At 35.7% G+C, this 24563-nt stretch overlaps 1 protein-coding gene across 1 annotated transcript in view; it reads right to left on the bottom strand.

Moving 5' to 3' along the window:
* The window catches only part of LOC108231655 (metabotropic glutamate receptor 4), a 173065-nt gene that overhangs the window by 54067 nt on the left and 94435 nt on the right, over nt 1-24563 (bottom strand). Inside the window, exon 3 of the mRNA XM_037975497.1 lies at nt 22118-22334. Within this exon, the coding sequence (XP_037831425.1) occupies nt 22118-22334 (217 nt within the window). The remainder of the gene's footprint in view (nt 1-22117; nt 22335-24563) is intronic.

Here is a 24563-nt window from a genome sequence, read left to right as displayed (position 1 = left end):
ATCCAGCTTACATCACATCTCAGCTTTAAAAGCTCAACTCCACACTCTCTATTTCTGAATTGAGAAAGCTCCTCGGATGAGAAGCGAAACGTCTTCAGCTACAGAATAGAAGTCCAGTTGTTTTTGTTTTTTAACTTTTTTTGAATTTACCATGGCCTGGATGACTGAGAATCTACACCAGCTTAAGTTGCATAAAAATATAAATTCTATTGCAGATCAGGAAATAAGAATACCCAGGCTGTCGAATGAAAAATCTCTCACACTTTAAAGTTAAAGCTTGATCTTGATGCATGGATTTTCCTTTCTTTCTCAAGTGTAATCAGTTTTTCAACACTAAGAAGTTTGTCTGATTGCCACCTAATGGGTAAAAAATGAACACTTTAACTCTAAACATTATAGATTTATAGATTATAGATTTCCCAAAAAATAAAAAATAAAAAAAACTTTACCTAAATATGCTTGAAATAAGCAGTTTCACATTCTTAGAAGACTATAGTAAAAATAAACATGTGTAACTGTTTTAATCCTTTGGCAGTTTAACTCTCTGGCTATAACTTAGGTATTTGCTGCAATAAATTAGTAGTGGAATACAGACCAAACACAAGACACAGTTTGTATGCAATATGCAAAAGATTGTACAACATTAGTTCCTTTTATTGTAACACTGTGAGAAATGGAAAAAGAAATTGCTTAAAAGTTGTGGATTCTATCTTAAGGATACACTCACTGCAGCTGACAGAGATTTTCTTAAACAATCATTTTACATCAGTAACATCCCATTTCCGATGTCATATCTTTTCTGCAGTAATTTGAGGTAAAATCTACTTAAGAAAACATAACTTTATAAATAAATAAAAAAACATTGGTGAGTTTAATAACCTTGCAGCAGTTCTTAGAAAATATCTTTTTATATCCACAACTGCTGCTTTCCTGCTCTGTGCTCTGAGTTGAATACATTATGTATAGACCTCTTTGTCAAAAAGTTAAGTTATTCCATGATGAAAAACAAGAAAGACACAAATGTTCTCACAGTGAATATAAATAGTCCTAAATTACCTGTAATGATCCGTTATTGCTGGGTAATTGAGGATTGCAAAGAGGGATTTGATGGAGGTCAGCGCAGAATGAGGTGCTGACTTATGATATGGCAGTTGTGATGGTGACATTTCAAAAGAAATATTTAAACTATTCAAATTTTAATGTTCTCAGGAGCTGCATTGTGGTTTTCTAAATGAAATAGGGAAAGCAGACGTCAGTAAGGCTCATAGGCGAGTTAAATTTCTAAAACGACAACATGCAGACACCTTAATTCTCAAATTAATTTTATCTAGGATCTTTTTGATCTCCTGCTTTATTTAAAACACAAAGACAGATGGTTTCTTTTGCATGAGAAGAATGATTGAAAAAAGAGGTTGATTCTTTGCAAATTATTCTCTATTACTGCCACAGGTATATTTCTCTTTCTGAGTGAACACATATTTTAAGTATTTCTTCAGTGCAGGTCCTTTTGTGGAGTTTAATCCGTTACAATTTGTCTCTGCTCAGTTCATGTTCAATTAAACCGATGAAATACAAAAGTATTAGGCCTGAAAACACAATTTGTTGTTTTTTCTGCACTACTGAGTTTTCTAATTGTACATCTTTCCCCTATTATTAGTTCACCACTCATCTCTTATTGTGTGTTGAGTGTGCTGAGCCACTCAAGTAAATAATTAGCATGTGGCACATGCCATCTTGATTTCTCTTTTGCTCCTGACTCCAAAAAGGCTGCTTCATTTTTTTTTCTGCTTTCAAAGTGCGCAAAGCTGTTTTATCTCAAACTTTAGTTTGGAACATTCAATCAAACCTAGTGAGACCATGTATCAGATAAACTTAAGCTAAAGTATGAACTTTCTTTTGCTCAATATTGAGTGTCAAAAGCTGCAAAATAACCCTTAGGGAAAAACAAGAGGTGATTGATAAAAGAGAGATAGAAGGGATTTTTACAAAATATACTCTACCTGAAGCATGAAGATAAATGTCAACAAAAATTAGCTCAAATCATATTTATTGTTGAAGTTTGGAATCTGTTTGCATTAACCAATCCATCTATCACTTTTATTTACCCGTGTTTCTGTGCAGGGTTGTGAGGAGCTGGTGCCTATATCCAGTGGTCATTGAAAAAAAGGCAGAATACACCCTGGACACATCACCAGTCCATCACAGGCCTGCATGGAGACAAATGAGACAAGCATTCTCTCACACACTCACACACAGGGACAATTTAGAGTAGCCATAACCCTACCATGGTTGTGGTCGTGAAAGGAAACCGGAGGACCCATGGATATGCAAACTCCACACAGAAAGGTCACAGCCAGGTTTTGGACCTTCAGCCTTCTTGCTGTACGGCAGCATCTTTGACCACTGCACCATTGTGCCATCAAATAAGACTCACTAAAATAAAATAATGCAAAATATGTATAGAACTTATTAGGCTCCTTTGAAACTTGTCAAAGGACTGCTGAGTATGAAACAAGACTAATTTCCAAAATGTGTATTATTTATTACACTTATCATAACTTTATTCTGAATAATTAGTATTTATAATATTCTAAATGAACATAAAATAATCCATATGGAATCAAACTAATTAAAAGCTTAATTTAAGCAAGTCGCTTAAATTAAGCTTTTTTAAGCAAAAAAAATCAGACAACTAAATGCTGCAGTCATCAGTGTGGAAACTTAAATTACCTGTATTAAAGTAGATTATGACATTGAACTAAATCAGATTTTGAAAACTTCTCTAATTCATAATAAGCTTTTATTTTCATTTAAATAAGTTTTTTTTTTTCTATTTGCAGAAAAACGGACAGAAATAATCCCTTTTTAACATGACCATGCTACTTGTTCACTGTAGCTTGTCACATTTTTATGATATATTATTATAATGTGTTGGTTATTGCCTTATAAAGCTGAAACTATACTGGGATTGACATAAAACAAGAATACAAACAGGTCACGTCAACACGTCAGCACTGGAGTGGAAGTCCCTTACATCAAAGATGAAAATTCCTGCTGCAGAGAAACTTGATAAAAAACAATTTCCTGGAATAATGTTCCATTTAAGCACAAACAAGTAGGAGATCAGGCTTTAGGCCTTTTGACATGTCAGTGTGAAACCCATTGAAGTATAACGGAATAATAGATGTTTCTATTTATCTGTTTCATTTTCTAATTGGCCTCTCATCATTTTTGTTTTTACAAGAATAGACAGAACATCTCATTTAAATTTCTGAGTCAGTGTGAGTGGAGCTGCTTGGTCTGTTTAACGGTTTTTGTCTGTTGATTTGTTTGTTTACATATTATCCTGACTTGCACTAAAAAATAAAATAAAAAATCCTTCAATTTTTAAAAATAAAGGAGTACCTATGTTTGTTTCCCCTCTTTCCGATGATCAGTTATTCCTTTGCACACGTTGTTGAGTTATAAAGACATGCACAATTTAGTTCTTAAATGTTAAATAATAATGTCTTCTCCTGAAACTCTTCAACAGTAAGGTAATGACATCAGGGTTCAATTGCTCTTTTAATATAAACCCTCATTGCTGTTAAAACTAAAGTATTTTTATTTGCTGTCTTTTGTGACAGTTGGGTGATTATGTCAAATCGAACAAATGATAAAGTCAGATTTCTATTTGGCTGGCTCAGTTTGCATTATTTTTAATATATCAAATGGTACCTGATGCATAGAATATCAACCCAGGTGTCTCATTTGGGTTGCATTTCAAGACCAGTGTGGAATCATTGAGGATAAAAACCCCAATCAGTTGTGTAATTGCCAACACACAGCATTCCTGCAGCAACAAGGTACTTCAATCAGTCACTCTCACTGCAGCCCATTCCAAACAGGCACATTTTGAACGGTCACTGCACTGGCGTATATTAAAAGTTGAAAGTGCTATATTTCTATTATGCTCCGCTGTCATCTCCAATGAAGTGTCATGAAAATGGTAGATTTTTTTTGTTTTCTTTCTGTTTTGGTTTAATGGTACATTGGCAAGCAATAAAATGAAGTTATCCATAATGGTCGCATGAATGGGCCATTTTTGACAAATCTGGTCAGATACGACACAGACAAAACTCTGAACTTCTTAAAAAGAAAGTCAAGCCAAGCCTCTCTACTTGTTTTGCTGTAACAAATTATAAAGCTAATATAAAAGAAGCATTTTAAAGGTGAACTGAAGTGAACACTGTTTTTTTTTTCGAACTGATTCACAATAGACAAGCCAGACTGTGTCTGTCTGACATTTTGATGTTTAATTAGCTACAAACTTCTCATTGCAATGTTTTTCAACAACAAAACACAAACAAAATGACTCATCATCCAAAAACTGAGCAAAATAAAACGGAGGTGGTGTCTGTCATGTCACATTGAAATAAACAAAAGTGAATTTAATTACAGAGCGATCCATCAGGCCAGTCAGGAGACACCTCTGATACACGGAATAATGGATGCATTGACACAGACCTGTCACTGTAATCGCTCTTTCAGAGTGCAAGACATTAAAACACTATATGACTGCATAATAGCTTCTATGTTATTTTCACCTCTAAAGTAGAAGCACTGGTTTCAATCAAAACAATTGACTTCTGCCTGACCTCCTTCCTCTGACTACAATCCACAAGCCCCTTAGGCGCAGCTGAATCCACACACTGTGTCCTCAGAATGGAAGTGCTTTAGACTGTAGCCTACCTAATTGACTTTGTAATAGTGCCATAGTTCACTGCCACCAAATTGACTGAATTTTCAAGCATACTTTGGCAACAGTGATACCCTGAAAAATGACAAAAGAACCTCCCAGGGCTACCCCACATTTATCATCCGTACAGTAATCCTAGAGGAAGAAACAAAACTGTGACAATGCAGAAGCTGATTTTCTGTAGATTTGATTAGTTCAAGCAAATAACATCACCATGTTTGTATCACTCTGCGTTCAATAATGTTTTATTAACTGTTACTTTACTTCCATATGTGAAGTGAAAAATTGAGCATGAAATACTTTGGTATAATAAACAATATGGGGAATCCCAACAGCAGTTTTCGCCCCAAGCTGAAGTAGAAGCTTAAATCTTTTACAGCTAAACATCGATGGACTTATCTGATCATAGAAACCCCTGGATTTGTCCAGCTTTTGAAGACTTTTGAGTTTTGGTTAAAGCTTAAACCATAAATTTCAGTCAACAGAAATGCCTCTGTTCAGCCAAACTAAAGCACAGGTAATAAAGTCTGTGATTGTGAGTTATTACAAGTGCATTTCATAACAATAGTCTGGCCATTTTTGAGGTGATGCTCTGTCAAATAGTTGTCAAGAGTCAGTGCATCATTTATCACAAGGGTCTCCAATCCTGGTCCTCGAGGGCCACCATCCTGCAGGTTTTACTTGTTTCTCTGCTCCAACACACCTGATTTGAATCAATGGGTGATTATCAGGCTTCTGCAGAACATGAAGAGGTGATTTAACCTCTGAATCAGCTGTGTTGGAGCAGAGAAACAAGGAAAACATGCAGGATAGTGGCCCTCTAGGACCTGGATTGGAGACCCCTGATTTATCATTATATCATTTCTTGATTGAGGAAACAGCAACAAATTAAACAAACTGTACCATACTAAAATGTTAAGGTTTTATATTAGTTAATGTAGTGTCCCTTCACATCAGAATGTCGTTTTTGAGAAAGAATTGTCTTATGATCCTGAAAAATGGTCCCTTGTAAAGCTAGCTGTTAGCCAAGCCTGGCCTTCTGTCTTTTTCTCCATACTTCATGCTCTGTGACTGATTAGTTACTACCTACTGATAACTATCTGACAGAACTCCACTTCAAAAATTACCAGATTATTCCTTTAATAACAGCTGACATACAGTACGAAGAGGAACAAAGTGGGTCACTCAGACACTGACTGAACTGGAGCTATTCTTACTGACATTTGTCTGAAGACACAAAATCAAACTAATGGAAATATTTGTATGTTGTATTAAATAAAATGCAATTATAGTTGATTGTATAATATTTGGAGAATGCAGGAGAGTAAAATAGATCAACATGTAATTTTACATTCATTATTATGTTACTAAGTAAACAGTATTAAACGTTAGTGAGATGTGTGATTAGACAGCTGTTAAGACATAATATCAGTTTATAGGGTCCTAACACAGAAGGTCAAATGTTTGATTTCCCATCTGGCTTAAAGATTATTCAATGAATGCTGCCTTAACTAATCAAAAATGTTTCATAAAAGTCAATTATTTTAGTACTAGTGTGTTTTTTTTTCTTTCCTTCCTTTCTAACTCGCAGCTCTCAGAGGTGTTCTGCCTGGGCAGCCTGGACCTCCTCCAGAGAGTATTTTTCACACTCTTTTCCTGTCCGCTGTAAAAGCGGGCCGCTGCTTACCTTCAAAAGGTGTTAATTAAAAAGAAAAATAAAGTTGAGGCACCATATGGAGGAGGCTGCCTTACAGCAGGCTCCCACTGTTTCGGAATTTCACTTTAATGCTCCTCTATGGTGTTTCTGTGGAGAGGAGGTCATCTGGAAGTGACAGGCTGACAATGATTAGGTAATGGGTCTTCACAGGGTCTCTACTGCTTCATAAATCCGCACTGCTGGCTCACACATGACTCATTCACAAAACTGGTTTGTCTTACCTGTTCTGTCACATGGTGATTATAAATGCCTCACAAAAGGAAAGAAAAATGAAATCTTTTGTGGAGGAGAGAGGGTTATTTTGGAGTGTTTGAATTTATTTAATAGATTTTCATGCTTAATCTTTTATTGCTGTGGAAGAAACTGTAAAAGAGGAAGAAAATTCAATAACACAAAAAAAGAGCTTGTGAGAGAAATGCAAAGCCTCTAGAAATAATACGCAGCTGCTCTGGAGTATTTTTGTACCATAATTGATGTGCCAGAAGCATAATTTCCCATCATTAGAGGGACCTGTTGCTCAGGAGCACAGGAGCGCCCAAGTTCTTAAGCTGCAAGGCCCGATAAACGGAGCTGCAGAAGCACAGTTGTAAAGATATGAGTAAATTTGCTGACAACAAGCAGATCTAGCTTGCCTTTTTATTATACTTGGTAGAAATCATGTAAGTATTTTTTTTTCCATACACAATGAATGCAGACTCGGAGGAGCATTGTCATAAAAATCTCTGCAAAGCAGTGAAAGATAAGTCCAACTTCAGGACTGTTGTGTAGACTACAAATGTTTTCCAAATGCCTGAATACAATTTCCACTCCCTTCTTTTCTAAAACGCTCTCCTCTCTCCGTCCCCTCAGCTTCCTGCCCTTCTCACAGTGTCCTAAATTGTGAGTGTCCTAAAGAGATCGTTGGCTGCAGAATCAATGTCCTCTGTCCATTTTCCATTATCACCTACTCTCCAATTAAAAAGCTCATAAAACACCAGAGTGGAGACGGCTGCTTTCATCTTCTCATTGACTGATTGATTTCCCAGTTTCTCTGTCACCTTATGAGAGGACTTTATGTTGATGCTGGTTTCTTTGATTTATACAGTGCAGTTCTGGTGAGCACACTTGAATTTGACGGTAAAATAAACCTAATTTCTAAATTAATATGGTGTTAAAACTCTGCTTGTTGAGGGCACAAAGCAAAAAAAGTCAAGTACTTTGTTTTGTTCATTTGTTGCTGCTGTGGTGTCCAGAAGGAAGTTAAATCTGGACAAAACTATTGTCAAAAATTAATCATATTTGCAGCATAATCTAAGGCTTAACAGATCTTACTTGATCTCAGTATTTCATGAGACAAAAACAGCTGTAACATCATCCCCTCTCATCATTAGATGAGTTTAAAGCTAACCTAAGAAGGTGGTGGATGCATTCCTTCTAGAATGTTAGACCTTTCATTTTTATAAGACTTTACTGTTATTGTTGTTTGGTTCTTCTGTCGAGAGCTGTACAGAACCCAGGATAAACTAAGAAAACCTTTCCTTTCATTTGAGATTTACTTTACCCTTTAGGCTATTTTAAGTTCAAGAACAAAACAAAAGCCTTTTGCTGTTTACTGTATTTGGCCAAAAACATTTTGGAGAACTAGTTGTTTTTAAGTAAGCCAGGATGTGAATGATTTTGTATTTAAAGTATTTTTTGTTTTGATTCAACTTTAATAAGACATAGCAGCTTTCTGACTGTCAAACAAAGTAGCTTGTTCATGATTAGAGTCCACTACTTAAAACAAAATCATTTACATAATTTATTAATTTAATGGTCAGTCTTGATAAATGTATGCATGTAACATTATTTATGTCCTGCTCATGACCTTAGTTACCAAATAATTATTATTTATTTCTCCTCTAATGTGTATATATGCAATAGCTAAATGTTTGGGTTTTTTTCAAAGAGCATATGTATAACTTGCTGATAGACAATTGTGCTATCTGACTGTTTATTTAATGGTTATTTGTGTGTAGTTGTTCTTTTTGTTTGTTTCTGTGTGTAAGATAAATGAAAGGACAGGCAGTCCAAGCCTTTACCTAGTGGTCCACTTAGATGTTTAAACTTTTAGACAGAAGTTGTTGTCTTTGAGTCAAAACATTCTTCATTTATCTTGAGCATTTTTAGATATTCTTTATTATTGCTGATAGCTTCTGATCGGTTGGTTTGTCCTTTTTATTTTGTTTTCTCTTAAAAGAAATAATCAGTGTACATGCAAATCCTAATACTGCATTGAAGTGACAACATTACAGAAGTGCGCTTTGTTGCTCACTTGAACAATCCTCCAAAGCAGGATTGTAGGATTCAGCGTTTTGTGTGTTGTAGAAAATATTTCACACACCCTGTGATGTTGTTAAGTGCTCGGCTGCACCAAACCAATTTTGCATCAAAGAGGCAAGATGAAAAGAATCCAAGGCGACAGTGATATAATTTTCCCTGAAACCTCTCATGCAGCAACAGTTTCTCTGTAAAAGCAGCGTGCTCGATTCAGCACAATGCAAACATGTTTTTTTTTGTCTCACAAATGTCAATAAACATCACAGTGTTGTGCACTAACAAACACTGGAATATTTGCTCCTTTCAGAGCTCGACCTTCAGTTCATCATAATGAATCATTTGTGTCGCGTTTGTACTATTTATGCACCGATGTCCATTTCATTTTTAATTACCAGCAAAAGCTGTTTTGCATATTTTACATTTTTTATGCTTAGAAAGTGCTTCTTTAGAAAGCAGAGCAACACTAAGCTGTGTGTTTGGAAACATGAAGCCTGTGTTTAATGATACTTGAGTGTGGATGAGTGAGGGTGTAGGTGTGTGTGTGCGTGTGTGCATGGGTTTGTTTGTTTTATTTTAATTTTAATTAAGGATTTTAAACCAATTAAGCTGCCATGTCACCACAAGGACCGACCTGAGGACCTGACAATAGCAAAGTGCATTTTTAAGGTTAAAAACAGTATTTATGAAGTGTTTGAATTCAGAGATTGACAATCAAGAGGATCCAATGAGGTACAGACCAGTAAGTCTGCTGAAGCTTATTTATTATTAGAATAAAGAGTAAAGCTCCATTTTTTTCTGTTTAAAGTTGAGTATGGAAAAGATTCACAAACTTTCAAATGGGAGTTGCCCATTACAGCCAAAGTGCATCTACTCTGGATGTCTTTCCCTAAAACATCTTTATTGCATTTTATCTAAACTTTTAGAAATGCATTGGCACACTTGTCAAAATATTCCTTCACTGTGAAATTAATGCGAAAAACCTAATAGATCCTATATTTTCAAAAATATCTGTATAAGCAAAAAGTTGGAGGCCAGTGGTAGAATAAGACAGCACTGACAAGAATCACAGCCTGTAAATTCACTGCTGTTTCAAGGTCTATCCCAGGAATATAAAAGGATGTTTGAGCTGAGGGACTTTCACACTTTTACGTGTAGTTCATTGTGCATTTGAGGTGTGTTTAGGATCATGATCCAGCCTTTTGTAAAAGCCCCCTTCTTTTCATCTTTACCTTTTTTTTTCTCCTTCATAAGATGTGACGTGTGTATCCAGAATTTGCTGCCTGAGACAATTTAATTGAGTCCATTTTTCTCAGTGGAGATTTCCTTTTGCTACTGGATCCATTACAAGCCCAAAGCAGAACCAAACCTGTTCCATTCTATACAACTGGAGGAATGCTCTATTCATTGTTTTACACCAAGCATACTGTAGATGATAACAACCTTAAATTAATCTTATTATAATATTTTCTTATTTGTGGGCATTATTGTTTTTGGTTTTTTTCAGTCTTCTAAACAGTGCTGGAGAGCCTGTGGCTCCTGGTTGATGGGTGAAGGAATAAGGAGTTTTGACCATTTATAAAGCTTTGATATTTGCATTTCCTGGCCTTTCCTTATATCTTGTAATCAAGCAATGGCTCGAACACACCTATTAAATTCTGAGATGTTTAAATGCATGTCCAACGAAAGCTCAAATGTCTAGAGATGATTGCATATTTGAAATATCTTTCCTTTTTCTCTCTTAAAATGCAATATAAGAAAAATAATACCCTTTTATTATATAAAGACCTAAATACAAAAAAAGGACAATTAATCCTTAACACTACTCATCTATGCTATTTTTTTTTTTATTGCATAGATACATCACCTAAAATGTTGGAAGAAATTGCGATCAGTGCCCAAATGCTGGCATGATACTGTTACTTTTTAACTGCAACAGTTTTTTTCTGTTTTCTTTGTCTTCTGAAGCAAAATAATTTAGTCTCAGCATTTTTCTCAAACCCTCGCTGACAGTTCCTATGAAGTCAGTTCAGCCCCGACAGCCAGCCTGTTCGACCTCAAGTAAGTCATCAAACACAGAAAATTTCTCTGATGTTCACCTCAAATATACCATTATCTAAAGCACGCTAGGCATCAACCAGAGCCTTGAGCTACAAATGTCTTACCCATTTCTTGCAGACGCAACTCCACTCATTTATTTGGCTATAAACAACATGAGTAAAGTCAGACAATAATGAGACTTTAATTTGCCGGGGGCTTTGGGGTTCCCTGCTGGAAGATTTTGATGTTCTCATGCAGACATGGCCTATCAACCGCTCAGCCTACTCAGTTTATTTTTGTGTGCTAATTTGTGTTTGGTATGCCAAATGTGATAAATATAACGACTGAAGGCAAACAGTGGAAAGGCATTGTGTTTAAATGTTAATTTGGATTAATTAATGTGCTAAACAGATTAGCAAAATTAGTTTGAAACATTGTGAGTGTCCTCTAACTTACAATGCAAGCATTGCTGTTGGCTAATTGATTTTAAATCCCATTATTCTAAAACAAACTTTTATTGCATTCAAAATCTATTTTTTCCCAATTCATTTCTGAATAAATTTGATGACTTTAGAAAATCCATATTAACAGTAACAGACAAATGCTTTAAAATATGTTCTCCTTTCTTCAAACAAAAACATCTAACACATGGAGACCTAACAATTTTGTTGCAGCTCACATCTTATCTGGAATTCAGTGGAGAATTTACAGTAGTGTGCACACATTGTTATTTTTCTCAGATTTACAACAAAAAGACAATTGATGATGAAATACAGGCCAAACATAAAATGAGGTGCATCTTCCCATTTCTCTACGGGGCATTGTTCTATCATGAATGATACATGAATCAAAGACTTGTTTTTTTTTAATCAGGTTGTCTGTTGTTCCTAATTTAACCAATTGTCATATAATACTTGTCAAAAAAACATTGAAAACAGTATTAATGCATTACTGCATGTGTGTACTTCCAGGATGCATTCCTACATCATCATGCTGCAGCAGGTAAGGCAGATCAATAAAGTGTCCAACTTTATAATGTAGATGTTTCCCTCTTTCACAACAAGAAAATAAAAAGATAACAGTAAAAGAAAAGGAATCACACAAATATGCCATTCATCTTTGTCAAAGCTTTGTTTCATAATTACAATAATCCTTGAGGTGGTTAGTTGGCCTGTGGGAGAGACTTGGTCAAACAGGACTACAATTTCAGGTGTATGGGTCAGAACATAAGCTGTGGTAAAGTGGGCTAATCTCATGAACACGGTTCTGTACCTTTGGGCCAGCACTGAAGTCTAATCTGAGAAGAGGATAAAGAGCGGATAACAATACAGAAGAAAAGCCAGGCTGTGCCTGTACAGTCAGCCAAGTTCACAGTTTGAGAAGTGATCATTTCCATTTCCTAAAGTTGTAAATACTTTCTTACATTATTCAGTTACAGGTATATTCCACTGATTTTAGACAATAGTTTTTAAGAGAATTCCTCAAAGTCCAGACATATTTTCATCACATCTCTTGCTCTACGTCGGTAATAAATTCCACTAATATTTTTCCTCTGAGCTCTAAAATAACATATCCTGATGTCTTTTTTGTTCATCCATTTCCAGCACTCGAGTTTTATTTGACAGTCAGAAAAAAATGGATTTGTTCATTTGCTTTACACAGCCACAATATTTGACTGAAGAGAACCGCTATTCTTCAGAGCTGCCACATCCTGTAGAAACATTTCAAGTGCCATGAAAAGCACTGTGTATTTTTTCACTTGCTGCCTTGGGTAGCAGATGACACATTCTGCCATCTCGGAGCTGGAAAGCTTTTTACCAAAGGGAAATTTTCTGACTACCACGAGTATAAGCAGCACCTGTTGGTGGGAGTGCTCATTGCCTTATGGCTCTATCCTGTGTGACTGATGCTGTTGTCAGTCATGAACAGAAGGAAATACCTTTTAAAATTCATGAAAACTCTATTGAGCTGCAGCTTGGAACCAAGTGGAAAAAAAGAAAGCGAATTAAACTGAGACTTGCATCGTCACTTTTGCTAGACCTCAGATTCAGAAGCATTCTGAATCATTTGTATATCTTGGCAGCTTGACCACAAAATTGATGCCATTCATTACATGATTGAGGTGGGTGTTTATGTGAGGTGAGTGGAGGTAGCCAGACCATTGCTGAGAGCAACGAACACTGTAGTGATTGATAGGATGCGAGGAGCATAAAACGCTGGAGTGTTTTTTGCCTAAATGCAAGTGAGTGCTACTCTCAATGCCAGCTCCAGGCAAAGCCATTAATAAACACTGCAAATGATGATAGCTGTTATATCGATTCCAGTTTGCACCCACTATTCCACCAGCCCTTTTTTTTATCCAATACATTGCCTCAGTAAACACAGGCATCAGAATCGTTGACCCGGGCCGTTTCTGCCATTGATCACCCCTTTTTGATGTTGGAACACCACGTTTTCTTTGTTTGTGTGGTAGTCTAATCCATTCACAAAGCTTGGAGAAGGTACAAGATGGATCAATATAACAGGAAAAATGGAGGTTAAATGAGATTAGATGTAATTAATTTGATGACTGACCAGCTCACTACAAGATACCAGAATTAATAGGTTATGATTCAAAGACAAAATCTACTGCACTGTGCTTGATTGTTGGTGATATTATATGTATTCAGAAGACAAAGGTTTCATTTTGATAAAACTACAAGTAAAGACAATGAGACATGATATTTCAGAATGGTAGCAGGTTCCTCCTTTCTGGTTGATCCAAAAAACAGTTTTCCATTGTGCAGTCTGCAAACATCTCCTTTCTTCAAGCCTTAAATCATGATCTCACATCATCTCACCCACACTTCTCTCCCCGTCCTCCCTTCACCTCTCTCTGTTTCAACCAACTGTTAAACGGTTGTCATTTCTAATGGAAATGACATACATATCCTGAGTCACAGTGACATTATGTCAAATATTCCTCCTGTGATTCCTGCCAGGCTAAATCGTTCTTGCTTTAGACTTCATTCAGAATTAAATTAAAAACCCTCTCTTAGGCTCCTATAACCCCATACAGGCTTCAGTGTAATGTCTTCAATAACACTTCAATAGCACAAACCTTGAGAGCAAGCTGATGCCCTCCTCTCTTTCAGTTTTGCAGATAAAATTGAAATCTTTCATGCCTCTTTATTAAGTTTAAAATGTGCTAAAGAAAATAAATGGATTATGTTTATATAACTCTGAAATGGCAACAATTGAAAGGCTATTTGTTTCCTTCTTTTTCCACTGAAATTGCTGCCTCGTCTTAAACTTGGACAGAAAATGGACTTTGACGTTTTTGGCATTACTGGACCAACTTGCTATTTGGCTCTTTGTACTTGGGCAGCAGCACATTTTTATAAAGCCATGAAAGCTCCTATTTATCAGTAAAAATAATATATTGATAAATGATCATTCATGCCAACCACACCAATGGAGCACAGTTTGTCCTCAAAGAAGATTGTTTTTAAAGAAAGTATTTAAACGACAACTCTTAGAGCACAAAAAAAGAGACAACTCAGAGCACATCACTTCATGACAGAAGTGCCTCTTTTTAGCCTCTATCAGGAAATATAATGATTTTGGTCAGGAATAATTACAATTTATCTGACATTCCCTCCAATCAGCTTTGAATGTTGAACCCAGCCCAAACATTTTCCTTATTTTATCACAGCTAATGAGACAATTGGAGTCCTATTTGTATCTCCTTGTGCAGCCTATTACTTTATGGAAATCTTGTTCAAAATACCCATCGCTGTTGTATTAGTATTATTTTTTAGCAAAATCAAATTCAGTTTTCACTATCAAGGTTATTTCAGCATACTGTGTATGGAGATTGCCTGTCGCTGACAGTCAGCGGTTGGTTTATGCCAATGTTTTCTCATTACATTAGCTACCAAAGCCTCTATTTATCCCCCTTCGTGACAGTGGTCCTCGTGAATCACTAACACAAGGGTGCCTTTGCCATTTCTTTTCCAGTCGGCCCTTCAACGTCCTTGTGCAGAAGTGAAATTACATTCATCCTTTAGTGCAGAATGTCTAAGGTTGTCAGAAACCACACAGACTCTGAGACAACTGTGAAATCTTTAAAGTATAAGGAAGATCACACATCAATAAAAACAAAAAGATTAAAATATTCGTTTAACTTAGCAAGAACCTAATAGGTATACAGCAAGTCTGACACGTCTGGCCAAGTGTCTGTGTTTTTAAATCATTGTATATGTTGTGTGTACTTAACATTGACAGCAGTTTTTGTTCATGATATAAAATGTGCAATAAAACTTTGTAATACTACAGTATAATAATACATGAACGCATTTAGAAAATGCTTATATTAGTTGCATGAGCACTTCAGTTTATAATACTGTTTTGTCTTCCAAGTGAAATCACATTCATGTTTTAACAGCTGAGTAAGACAAACACAGATTTTAGGATCTATCAAAAATCTAATTTACTCTGCACAGTCTGTACCATTACTGTTTGGCAAAGTTTCCTACATCATAGAGGTGGATAAATTTGATGCTTTAGGTTCTTTTTATAAGTTTGTACAATGAGCAATTAACTTTGTGTGTTTGTGTGTACTTATTTATACCTTTATATGCCTTTTTATATCAATTTGTGCTGTTTTTTTTTTTTTCTCGCAAGAAGATCGGACTAAAACTGCATCAAGCCCCATTCCTCCTTTCCACTCTAATCTGCTGCAAAGGATTTCCCAGTGCTTCTTATTTGATCTTCAACATATAACTCCTCCAATTGCTTTTCCTGTTTGGATATTTATTAATTCTCATTTACATAAGACAGTACAAGCTCCCATGTGGGAAAATGACATGCAATTACCTCAATATAGCCAAGAGTGTAGACTGACATTCATCATTAAAAACACTGACTTTGAAACACATTCCTATTGGGCAATTTTTAAAATCGAGGTTCATCTACCAGTATTTGCTTTAGGAAATTGACTTTTGCATTGACTTTGCATTGGGAGCCATATATAACCATCAAGTCAATGACAGAAAGAGGGAACAGCTACTGAGAGAAAAAGCTACAGATGAGTGATGATTACTTAACCATTAGCTTTGCCCAATTAGGCAATGACAAGTAACTGTTTAAACAAATTGCAACAAGAGATATCTGAGGCACTCAGGGGTCATTTATGTGGCGTCACTTAATAAATAAGGCCATAACTGGCTGACACACCATGCAGGGGTGTGAACTGGAGATTAAAAGGCCATATGGTTAGAAATAGGAACATTGCTGAGTCTGCTGTGATCTCTTCCCAGGGTGACTACGGTCATTTAGAATACAGATGTTCACAGATCTCCCTGGTCGCTTTGGGTGGAGCCATGTTTTTCTCTTATCCAATCTCCCAGCCCTTTGATGCTTTTTTTTCCATGACTTTACCTTGGAACGTGCATGGCTGTTTGCAAATAATAAATCTGACACAAATTTATGTCTCTTTAAGTTTCCTAAAAATCTAAAAACAAGCTGTGTCTGGGCATGTAAAGCCTGGTAAATTGAAGCTTAATCCTCTGCGATGCCATAAAACTCAACTCTTGTCACATCTTTCCCATGAGTGCCACATTCACTATGGCTATAATTTAAACATGCTCTGTCAAGCCCTCAAACAAAAACTTGCTGTTGTAAATACTAACAGACCTTGTGTGTTTTAATTTGCATCTTAAGATGCACTCTAATACCCAACTGACATAATAAGGTAAAATTTCTGATGTTTCAGGAAATTGTTTTGCTTTTTCTTTGTGCTTTAGACAGGCGGGGGAATGGAAACTACCTAAATTCATACAAGCACACAGTGGAGTTGACATTTTTTGAATTTTTATTGGTTATTTTACCTCATCATTAAACAAAAACTTTTGATGAACTTTAAAGTAGGTAGGAACTTGTAAATATGACATAATTATGCTTTCCTGCCTGTTTTGTTTTCTGTTTCCAGAAATAACATCAATCCAGTCTTATATTGTCTGTTCTCTGAATCTACAAAAACTAACCCTGAAGCAAAGCGGGTTTGTTTGTGCTCTCCTTTTCTTTGTCCTTATTTTACATTACCCACATGCAGTTTTTCATCCCAAATCTGTGGCTAATGCTCGTAATCCTTTGCGTCACACAGGGGTGGCACTTACTCCATTAGGAAGGTTTCTCATGTTGATGTCAGGCAGGCCACTGGTTTGCGAGGGAATCTTGTTAGGGCTCTTATCGACATTGAGTTTCATTAACTTGATTAATGACGTCTATTGGGGCATGCTCCATAGTAATCAACAACTCTGCAGAGAATGGCTGTCTGCAGTCAAATATGTGCTTCTTCTGCCCACACTTTCCAGACCACAGTGTCTACAGATGGTTTCATAAAAGGTTGCATAGAAACTATTCATAAATGCTGAAGTACTAAAGGCGACCAAGAAATAGACCCCAGCTAAATATTAGGAAGTTGTGTTTCATAAATTGAGTTTTTTATAAAGTTATAAACATCTTGTGTCTGAACAGCAGTAGTCTTATTTTGCTTCTCCTAGCTTTGATGTTTTTATTAAATAAATATAACTGTAACTATCAGATGTCCATGTCCATAGTATTGAAATATCAAAAAAGTAAGTTAATTTAGTATTTTACCAAGTTAAAGCTAAACACCTTGATTTTACTATGCATTTTATTTCTTCTAACAAAAAAATCCTGTCCTGGGTTGTAATCTGAAGCAGGACAGATATGCAAAATTATGAATCCCATTATAAGATCTAGTCTTACATCTACCAAGGGGTCTTCTGATTCTTTTTATAATGCAGGAGGAGGGCTGAGAGGTGGAGCTATATGACCGTACAAACTGATGTTTATTCAGGGGGCACACTTCAAACAAAGAAAAGAACCAACTCTAATAAATAGAAGTGTTTTCTTCATTAAAATATTCTAGAGTCAAAACAACTACTAGTTTTGGGTATCTTGATGTATTACATTTGGTATAGTTCTAGATCTTCCTTATGATGTATACAAAACAGTGTTGTATGTCAATGTTTGTTGCAAGTAGATAACTAGTTGCACGTGGGACAGTGCACACCTCAAAGAGGATGAAACCAATGGTGAGCAATTCGCTGCTAAAGGTTCCTTTTTAGGAGGAGAGTTTCAAAAGCAAAGACCAAAACAGACCAAGCTGGATTTTATGTTTATCTTTCATAATCTGCTTCTCACTCACAACCTGCTCAGACACATTTGCTAGCTCTCTAAAGGGAGAAAAGGGATTGAACTGCCTGCACAACTGCAAGCAGGTGACTCCTGAGCTGCTGGGGTTTTTCTGTAGGAGCTGACTCAGATAATTTGCCTTATCAGGTTATTACCTTGGTGTATTCAGCTCAAACCAGTGCTATGTGGTTGGGTAAGAGTGCAGCAAGTGCAGCCATTTGCTAGTAGTTACCGTGTGTGTTGTGTTTTGTATATTCTGTAAAAACAGGAAGCTCAGAGACACAACAATGTGATTTTATAACACTGTCAAAATGCAGAGCAGGATACTACAGTTTCAAAGTAAATAGAAAACACCAGGCAGAAAATGATTTACTTGTTTTATTATTCACAGCTTTTTAAATTGATTTGATTTTTTAAAGTGTTTATTGGAGAGATTTACTCACTCAGAACAAATTCAGATAAACCTTTTGAACACTGGATGAAATTTATTAACCCAGAGCTCTTAGAGCCTAATTATTTTTTATCTATTTATTTTTAAAAGCAGTGAGTACATGGGGTATTGAATAAAAACAACATGTTCTACATAGTCATTTGAAAGGAAAAACAACATTAAATGTTGAGGTTGACAGCTAAATAGAATAAAAAAGAATAAAGTAAAAACGGTCTGAGCTGCAAAAACAGCAGTTCAAGAAGATGCAAACTGAAGCTTCATTTACACACCATTAACATAAAGATTATTATGTTTCATTCATCAGTAGATGAATAGTTATTTAGTTTACCTTAGCTGCAAATAAAAAATAGAAAATCTAATCACTTAGAATGTGGAAAGAGAAAATGAAGTATCCATATTGGTCCAAGTCCCTTTTTGCTATTTAAAAAACAAAGCAAACAAAATGCTAGTTAACATGTCTATAAGGTGTAGGTATAAGACAGAGCAAATCACATTTAAATGCTATGGCTGGGGTCAGGGGTTAGTATTATTCTTTCTGCAGATTTATTTATTTTTTCACAAAGTAAAACCTGGCTACTTGCAGGGTCAGGCTTTAGATCTATTATGTACTGTTTATAGTTCTAATGGTGAAAAATCAGAATCTGTAAGCTTTTATATGAAACCAAAAGATGTTAAACCATGACATATAATGATATTGTTGATAAGAAAATCCTGCATATGGCAATTGTCCACAGTCTTTCTGAGGACAGACATCAACCACTGAACTATTTATGAAGACAGAAGCTGTTTTAGTCATTTATTCAGAATACAACACAAACATGAGCAGGAGTGTCAGTAAACAGGTAAATATTCAAGGCGCAGCGACTGTAAGGCTTAAGAATCTCAAGCTGACTTTCTTACTTTCTAGCACTCTCCTTGGAACAAACCAGTTCTGATGAGATGGAAATTATGCTCCATCTCTGCTGAATGTATAAGTTTGTAAGTCAGGCCCAAGTTTCCTGAATTGCTGGTTTTCTGCTTAAAAATGACTGGAATCATTCATTGGAGCACATAAGAATTTATTGTGTTTTATGGAAATAAGCACATAATAAATATATTTGCTTCTTGGTAAAAGCATAAAATTAGCTGCTGAAATGACAGTATGTAGTGCAAAAACACATTTGTCACATTTAGCACCTTTTGGTGACAAGAAATAAGAGGCTGTGTTTGAGAAACACTTTCACCTACAAATGTTACATACAGTGAACTGTAGGTGGATTTGGACGCTATTCTTGTTGCTTTAAGTGCCTTCCCACCAGGGAGTCGGATAATTGTTAAAGCACTGTGAGCCATCCCAACATTTATATACTAAATGTCTTAAATGCACGAGTCAACAATAAAACATATTCATTGGTTAATAAATATTACCCGCTATGTGCTTCCATCATCTATATATTCTTTATATAAAATCATTTGTTACTCTAATCAGTGTCTATTTTGAAAATAATTACTGTTTTAGTACAAGGTATAAAACTGTTGCCTCACAAGTAGAAAATAAAGAGTTCAAACTCAACTCGGTCCTTTCTGTGTGGAGTTTGCATGTTCTCCCCCTCCATGTGTGGGTTTTCTTCAGGTACTTCTGTTTCTTTCACAGTCCAAAAACATGCCTGCTAGGTTCATTCTAAATTTACTCTCAGTGTGAGTTTGTGCATGCATGGTTATTTGTCTGGTGTGTCTCTGCATGAGTTGACCCTGTGGTGGATTGGTGACCTGTCCAGGTGTGCCTCACCTCTTGCAGCACTTTAATTTAATTCTGAGCAACATGCAGATTATTAATGCACTGCAACTTTAAACAGGCATTTAAATAGGTATGGAAAATGAAAAATCAATGGAGGGATGGATGTTTAGTTTGTTTGTTTCATGGGAAATAATCTGTTATAAGAATTATTGTTTGAAGAATCTCAATTGCCTTGTAGTTCAGAACGTGAATTATTACAGAAATGATAACAAGCAAAACAAATATTTACAACCAAACACATGACTGCATGAAAACGCATTTAGAAATATCAAACATACCTACCATATGGACTACACAAAAAATATCTGACTTCTCACTCAACAGACAATTTAGCAAGTTTAACATATTTTACTGCAAAAACCTCCTTCAGCAGATGACGTACTAGAGGAGAAAACTTTCCAGGAGGTCATACGTTATTTTACGAGTATAGCTTACCTCATTAGTTTTTAGTGTTGACAGGATTTTTTAGTGCAAATATGTTGTGAATTCCAGCCAGATATGCAAGGTGATTTCTGTCACCTGCAGATAAAATTAGCAAAGTGACATTCCACTGTGCTTCAGTAGCACCTCACCTACAAATTACTGAAGAAGTTCCTGAAGAATTGACCATTTTGATTAACTAGGGTTAGGTGTAATTAAAAAAGAAAAGCGTGTAAATGCTTCAAACTTTCTGGGCTGCTGTTGCTAAGCAGTTTCTGATTATTTGTCTTCATGTCTTACCAAAAATTATTAAACTAGAAAAGAAGTGGACACGGCTCATTCTGAAACACTGCAGTGTCAAACATTTCAAAATAGCAAAAAGGGCAAGTTCACGACATTGTTTTCATGACAAGCATCAAGAAAATTTGATCAGAAGTCATATCGATTCACACATCTATTATTTTTGCCTTTCAGCTGACTTGTTCTTAAATGATTAAAAGTGCAGAATGACAGACAGAACTGATGAGCAACAACAGCCCCAAACAGTTTCTATATTTGCAGACACAGAGACAGAGACATGACTGTGGCAACTGAAAGTGCCTTCATTTTAATTTAACTTGCACTTAGTCAACCAAGACAGTCAAGTATCTCGGGAACTCACTCAGTACAACAGTTTGAATGAAGGCACTAAAATAAACTGGAGGGTCCAAACCACCTACAGTTCACTGCGAGGAATGTTTGTCGGTTTTCTCAACCACATCGTGTGAAATGTGACATGAAATCGCAGCTATCAACCATCATTTTTCACAGGAGAAATGTTGAGCCCGCAGTTAATATTATGCCTCTGAGAAACTACAAACACATTCATAAATAAGCCAATTACACAAAACACGCAAAAATAAACAGTTTCACACTTTTGTGATTGTTGGTTTAAAATATTTTTATACTTGAGATATTAAAAATTCAAAGCTAAGTTATGAACTGAGAACTTCAAATCTCAGTTATAACACAAGCAGCAGACAGAAATATTTACATTCTGTTCAAAGTAGACTTCATAAAGTAACTATTTATATCTGGTAGAGAAGCAGCTCTGAGGGAGTTAGATACTTATCCAAATTCTAATAGGAGTGTTTTTTAGGAAAAAATGTAATGTAGAACTCTGTTAGAAAAGTTTGTGAATGTATTATGGTCATGTTTATGTTTATATATAAATAATAATAACTGTTATGATTTACTAGTTAAATAAAGGAATAATATGTTTAAAATTAATGTGCATCTTAATTAGTAACTTTAATTATCCCTTTATTTAACAAACAGTTGTCGACAAATATTGGCCTTGTACTGTATTTAAGCTTTTATTAACAGCTGAACTTTTTATTTTCTTTCAAGAGCATTTCCTTTCATCTGAGCTGTAGCATCAAGTGCAAACAGTAGCTGTAGATAGGAGCAGTGTTTTATGTGCACAAGTGTACTCACCGTCCTCCCGAGACTTCTGAATGAAGGCTTCAACGCCACTCTCTCCATAGTTTCCCTCCGAGGCCACAGTAGAAACGTAGTTCCAGCGCATATTCTTAACTATGTCCACCATGGCCTGGGCCTGATACGTGTCTGGAGGCACCACGCGAGAGAAGAAGTCATAGCGGGTGTTGTCACTGAGCTCCGGGGCTGTAGAGGCGTAGCTCACTTGCGGTATCTGCATACAGACATATCGACAACAGTTTAAGATCATAGTGTGTTCTAGAAGAGTTGTTGGAGGATTAAACATTGGGAAAAAAACACATGTAGGTTTACTTAAGAAGTGTTTTTCCAAAACAAGGTAAAATGTTATAAAAATCAGGCAAGTAGTTTTTTTTTTTTTTTTTCGTGTGTGGTTCTGGTGTAGTTATAAGTAGCTGGTATCCTACCTGTGGTAGACAACAATCAAAGCAATCTCAGTTTGTATAATCACAACAATGTATGCCATAAAGGAGTCAAGCTAACAGCGAGTCTAAGAGCAAAATCCAGCCACTTAAAATAACTCAAACGCAAACTCTATGATAGGGATTTTTACACCACATTACTTTTGCATTAAGTAATTACACGGACTCAGAAATAGCAGTGACAGCTTATCTATGATGCATTATATGAAAAGAATAAAAGACCATAAAGCTAAAGTTTATCACAAGTTCATTAAAGAGGGATGCTACTTCTCTATGTAATCTTATATATATATATATATATATATATATATATATATATATATATATATATATATATATATATATGTATGTTTATGACATTTACAAAGAGATTTATCACAAAAAACGTCTTTTTTTGTGCCTCAACAACCATGTAGTGATCCAGAAAACCCCTGCAGGGGCATTTATAATACCCAGCAAACTCTACGACCTTAAGCTGCAGTGAGATGTCCGCTTCACAAGCTGAGATGATGAGCGTGTCACACATCTGAGTACGGGTCACTTGCTCAACTTAAACGGATCATGAAGACTTCTACTATCTTAGCAGTGCTTGTTTTCTGCACAACAAACTGTTCTTGCTGAACTGTAGCCTATTTGAAAAGTAAGGAATTACATCTTTCTTAATATAATTGCTTTAGTTTCCATTGTTTCATCTGGAGGATTGTATGTTTTTGGCAGATTATAGCTTTGATGTTTCAAAGGACGTGCTTAAGAGAGAAAACTAAAACATAAAATACTTACATAAGATAATAAAAAGGACAAGTAAAACATAAAGTTTCTGTTGAGCGACCACATAATTTTAGCTTACAATGTCTTCATGATGGTTATTTTGTTTCTCAACACAGGAGAGTGTTTTAGGAATTTCACTCAGTTTTTGTAAGAAGTAAAACTGTTTGTGCGAATTAAATTTTTCCATACGGTATTCAGTGAGGAAAATAAGGCAGGAGGCAGCAGTATTCCCAGGTAATGATACACAGTGTGCCTCATGATGAAGATCTGTCATCATGTTTTTGTGTCTCTCAACAAAATGAGGAGAAGGTGCACTCTGTGAAACATGATTCTAATGAAAACAGCCCTGTTTTCTCTCTAGATATGTCTTTACTACATGCAGCATTTCATTATCACAGACAGCAGACCTGTATGCTGGGACCCACACACACACACACACACACACACATAAGCTTTAATATTAAACATCTGTTCGAAAGGCAACATCCACTCACTGCACTGAACACCACTGAGGTTTTACTCACTTATTTAGGTATGGTGTTATAAAAATAAATTAACTGGATGATGTATCTTCAGCAGCCATTGACAATACCTAACTGCGTCACAGGAAATGCAAAGAACATATACAGATGGAAAAAAAAGAAAGAAGAAGAGAAAAAAAATAAAGATTTGCTGAAAAATCACAACAAAATCTGAATAATTTAAAAACTGAATTACTTTTTACATACCTAATAGGCTCCTTTTGGTAGCAACAATATTAAAAGCAACTAAATCCAATAGAATGGTTTCACATAGTTGACTTAAACAGAACTGAGAACAATATAATAGTGTTATTAGTCTTTCAGGAATATGAGGCTGAAATCATTAATCCAGACTCCATTGTTCAATGTTACTGATTATAAAATAGGGAGTTTTATCATAGAAGTCTAAACATACAATCAGAAGGTGTTTTCATAATTAGGTAAGAAAATGTCCAATTGTCTCATTCATATATTTTTCTTCTCAGATTTGTTAAATGTTAGACAGAGAGGTAGAGTTTGTCGTGTAGACCTGCTACCAGAAAGACAGTCTTGTTGATTTAGCCTGTCTGCCGGCAACTTGTATATACAGGTGCTGGTCATAAAATTAGAATATCATGAAAAAGTAGATTGATTTCAGTAATTCCATTTAAAAAGTGAAACTTGTATATTATATTCATACATTACATACAAACTCATATATTTCAAATGTTTATT

Source organism: Kryptolebias marmoratus, linkage group LG4, assembly GCF_001649575.2.
Source record: "Kryptolebias marmoratus isolate JLee-2015 linkage group LG4, ASM164957v2, whole genome shotgun sequence".
Classification (NCBI taxonomy): domain Eukaryota; kingdom Metazoa; phylum Chordata; class Actinopteri; order Cyprinodontiformes; family Rivulidae; genus Kryptolebias; species Kryptolebias marmoratus.
The sequence above is the reverse complement of the archived record's forward strand: the minus strand, read 5'-3'. Positions and strand labels throughout refer to the sequence as shown.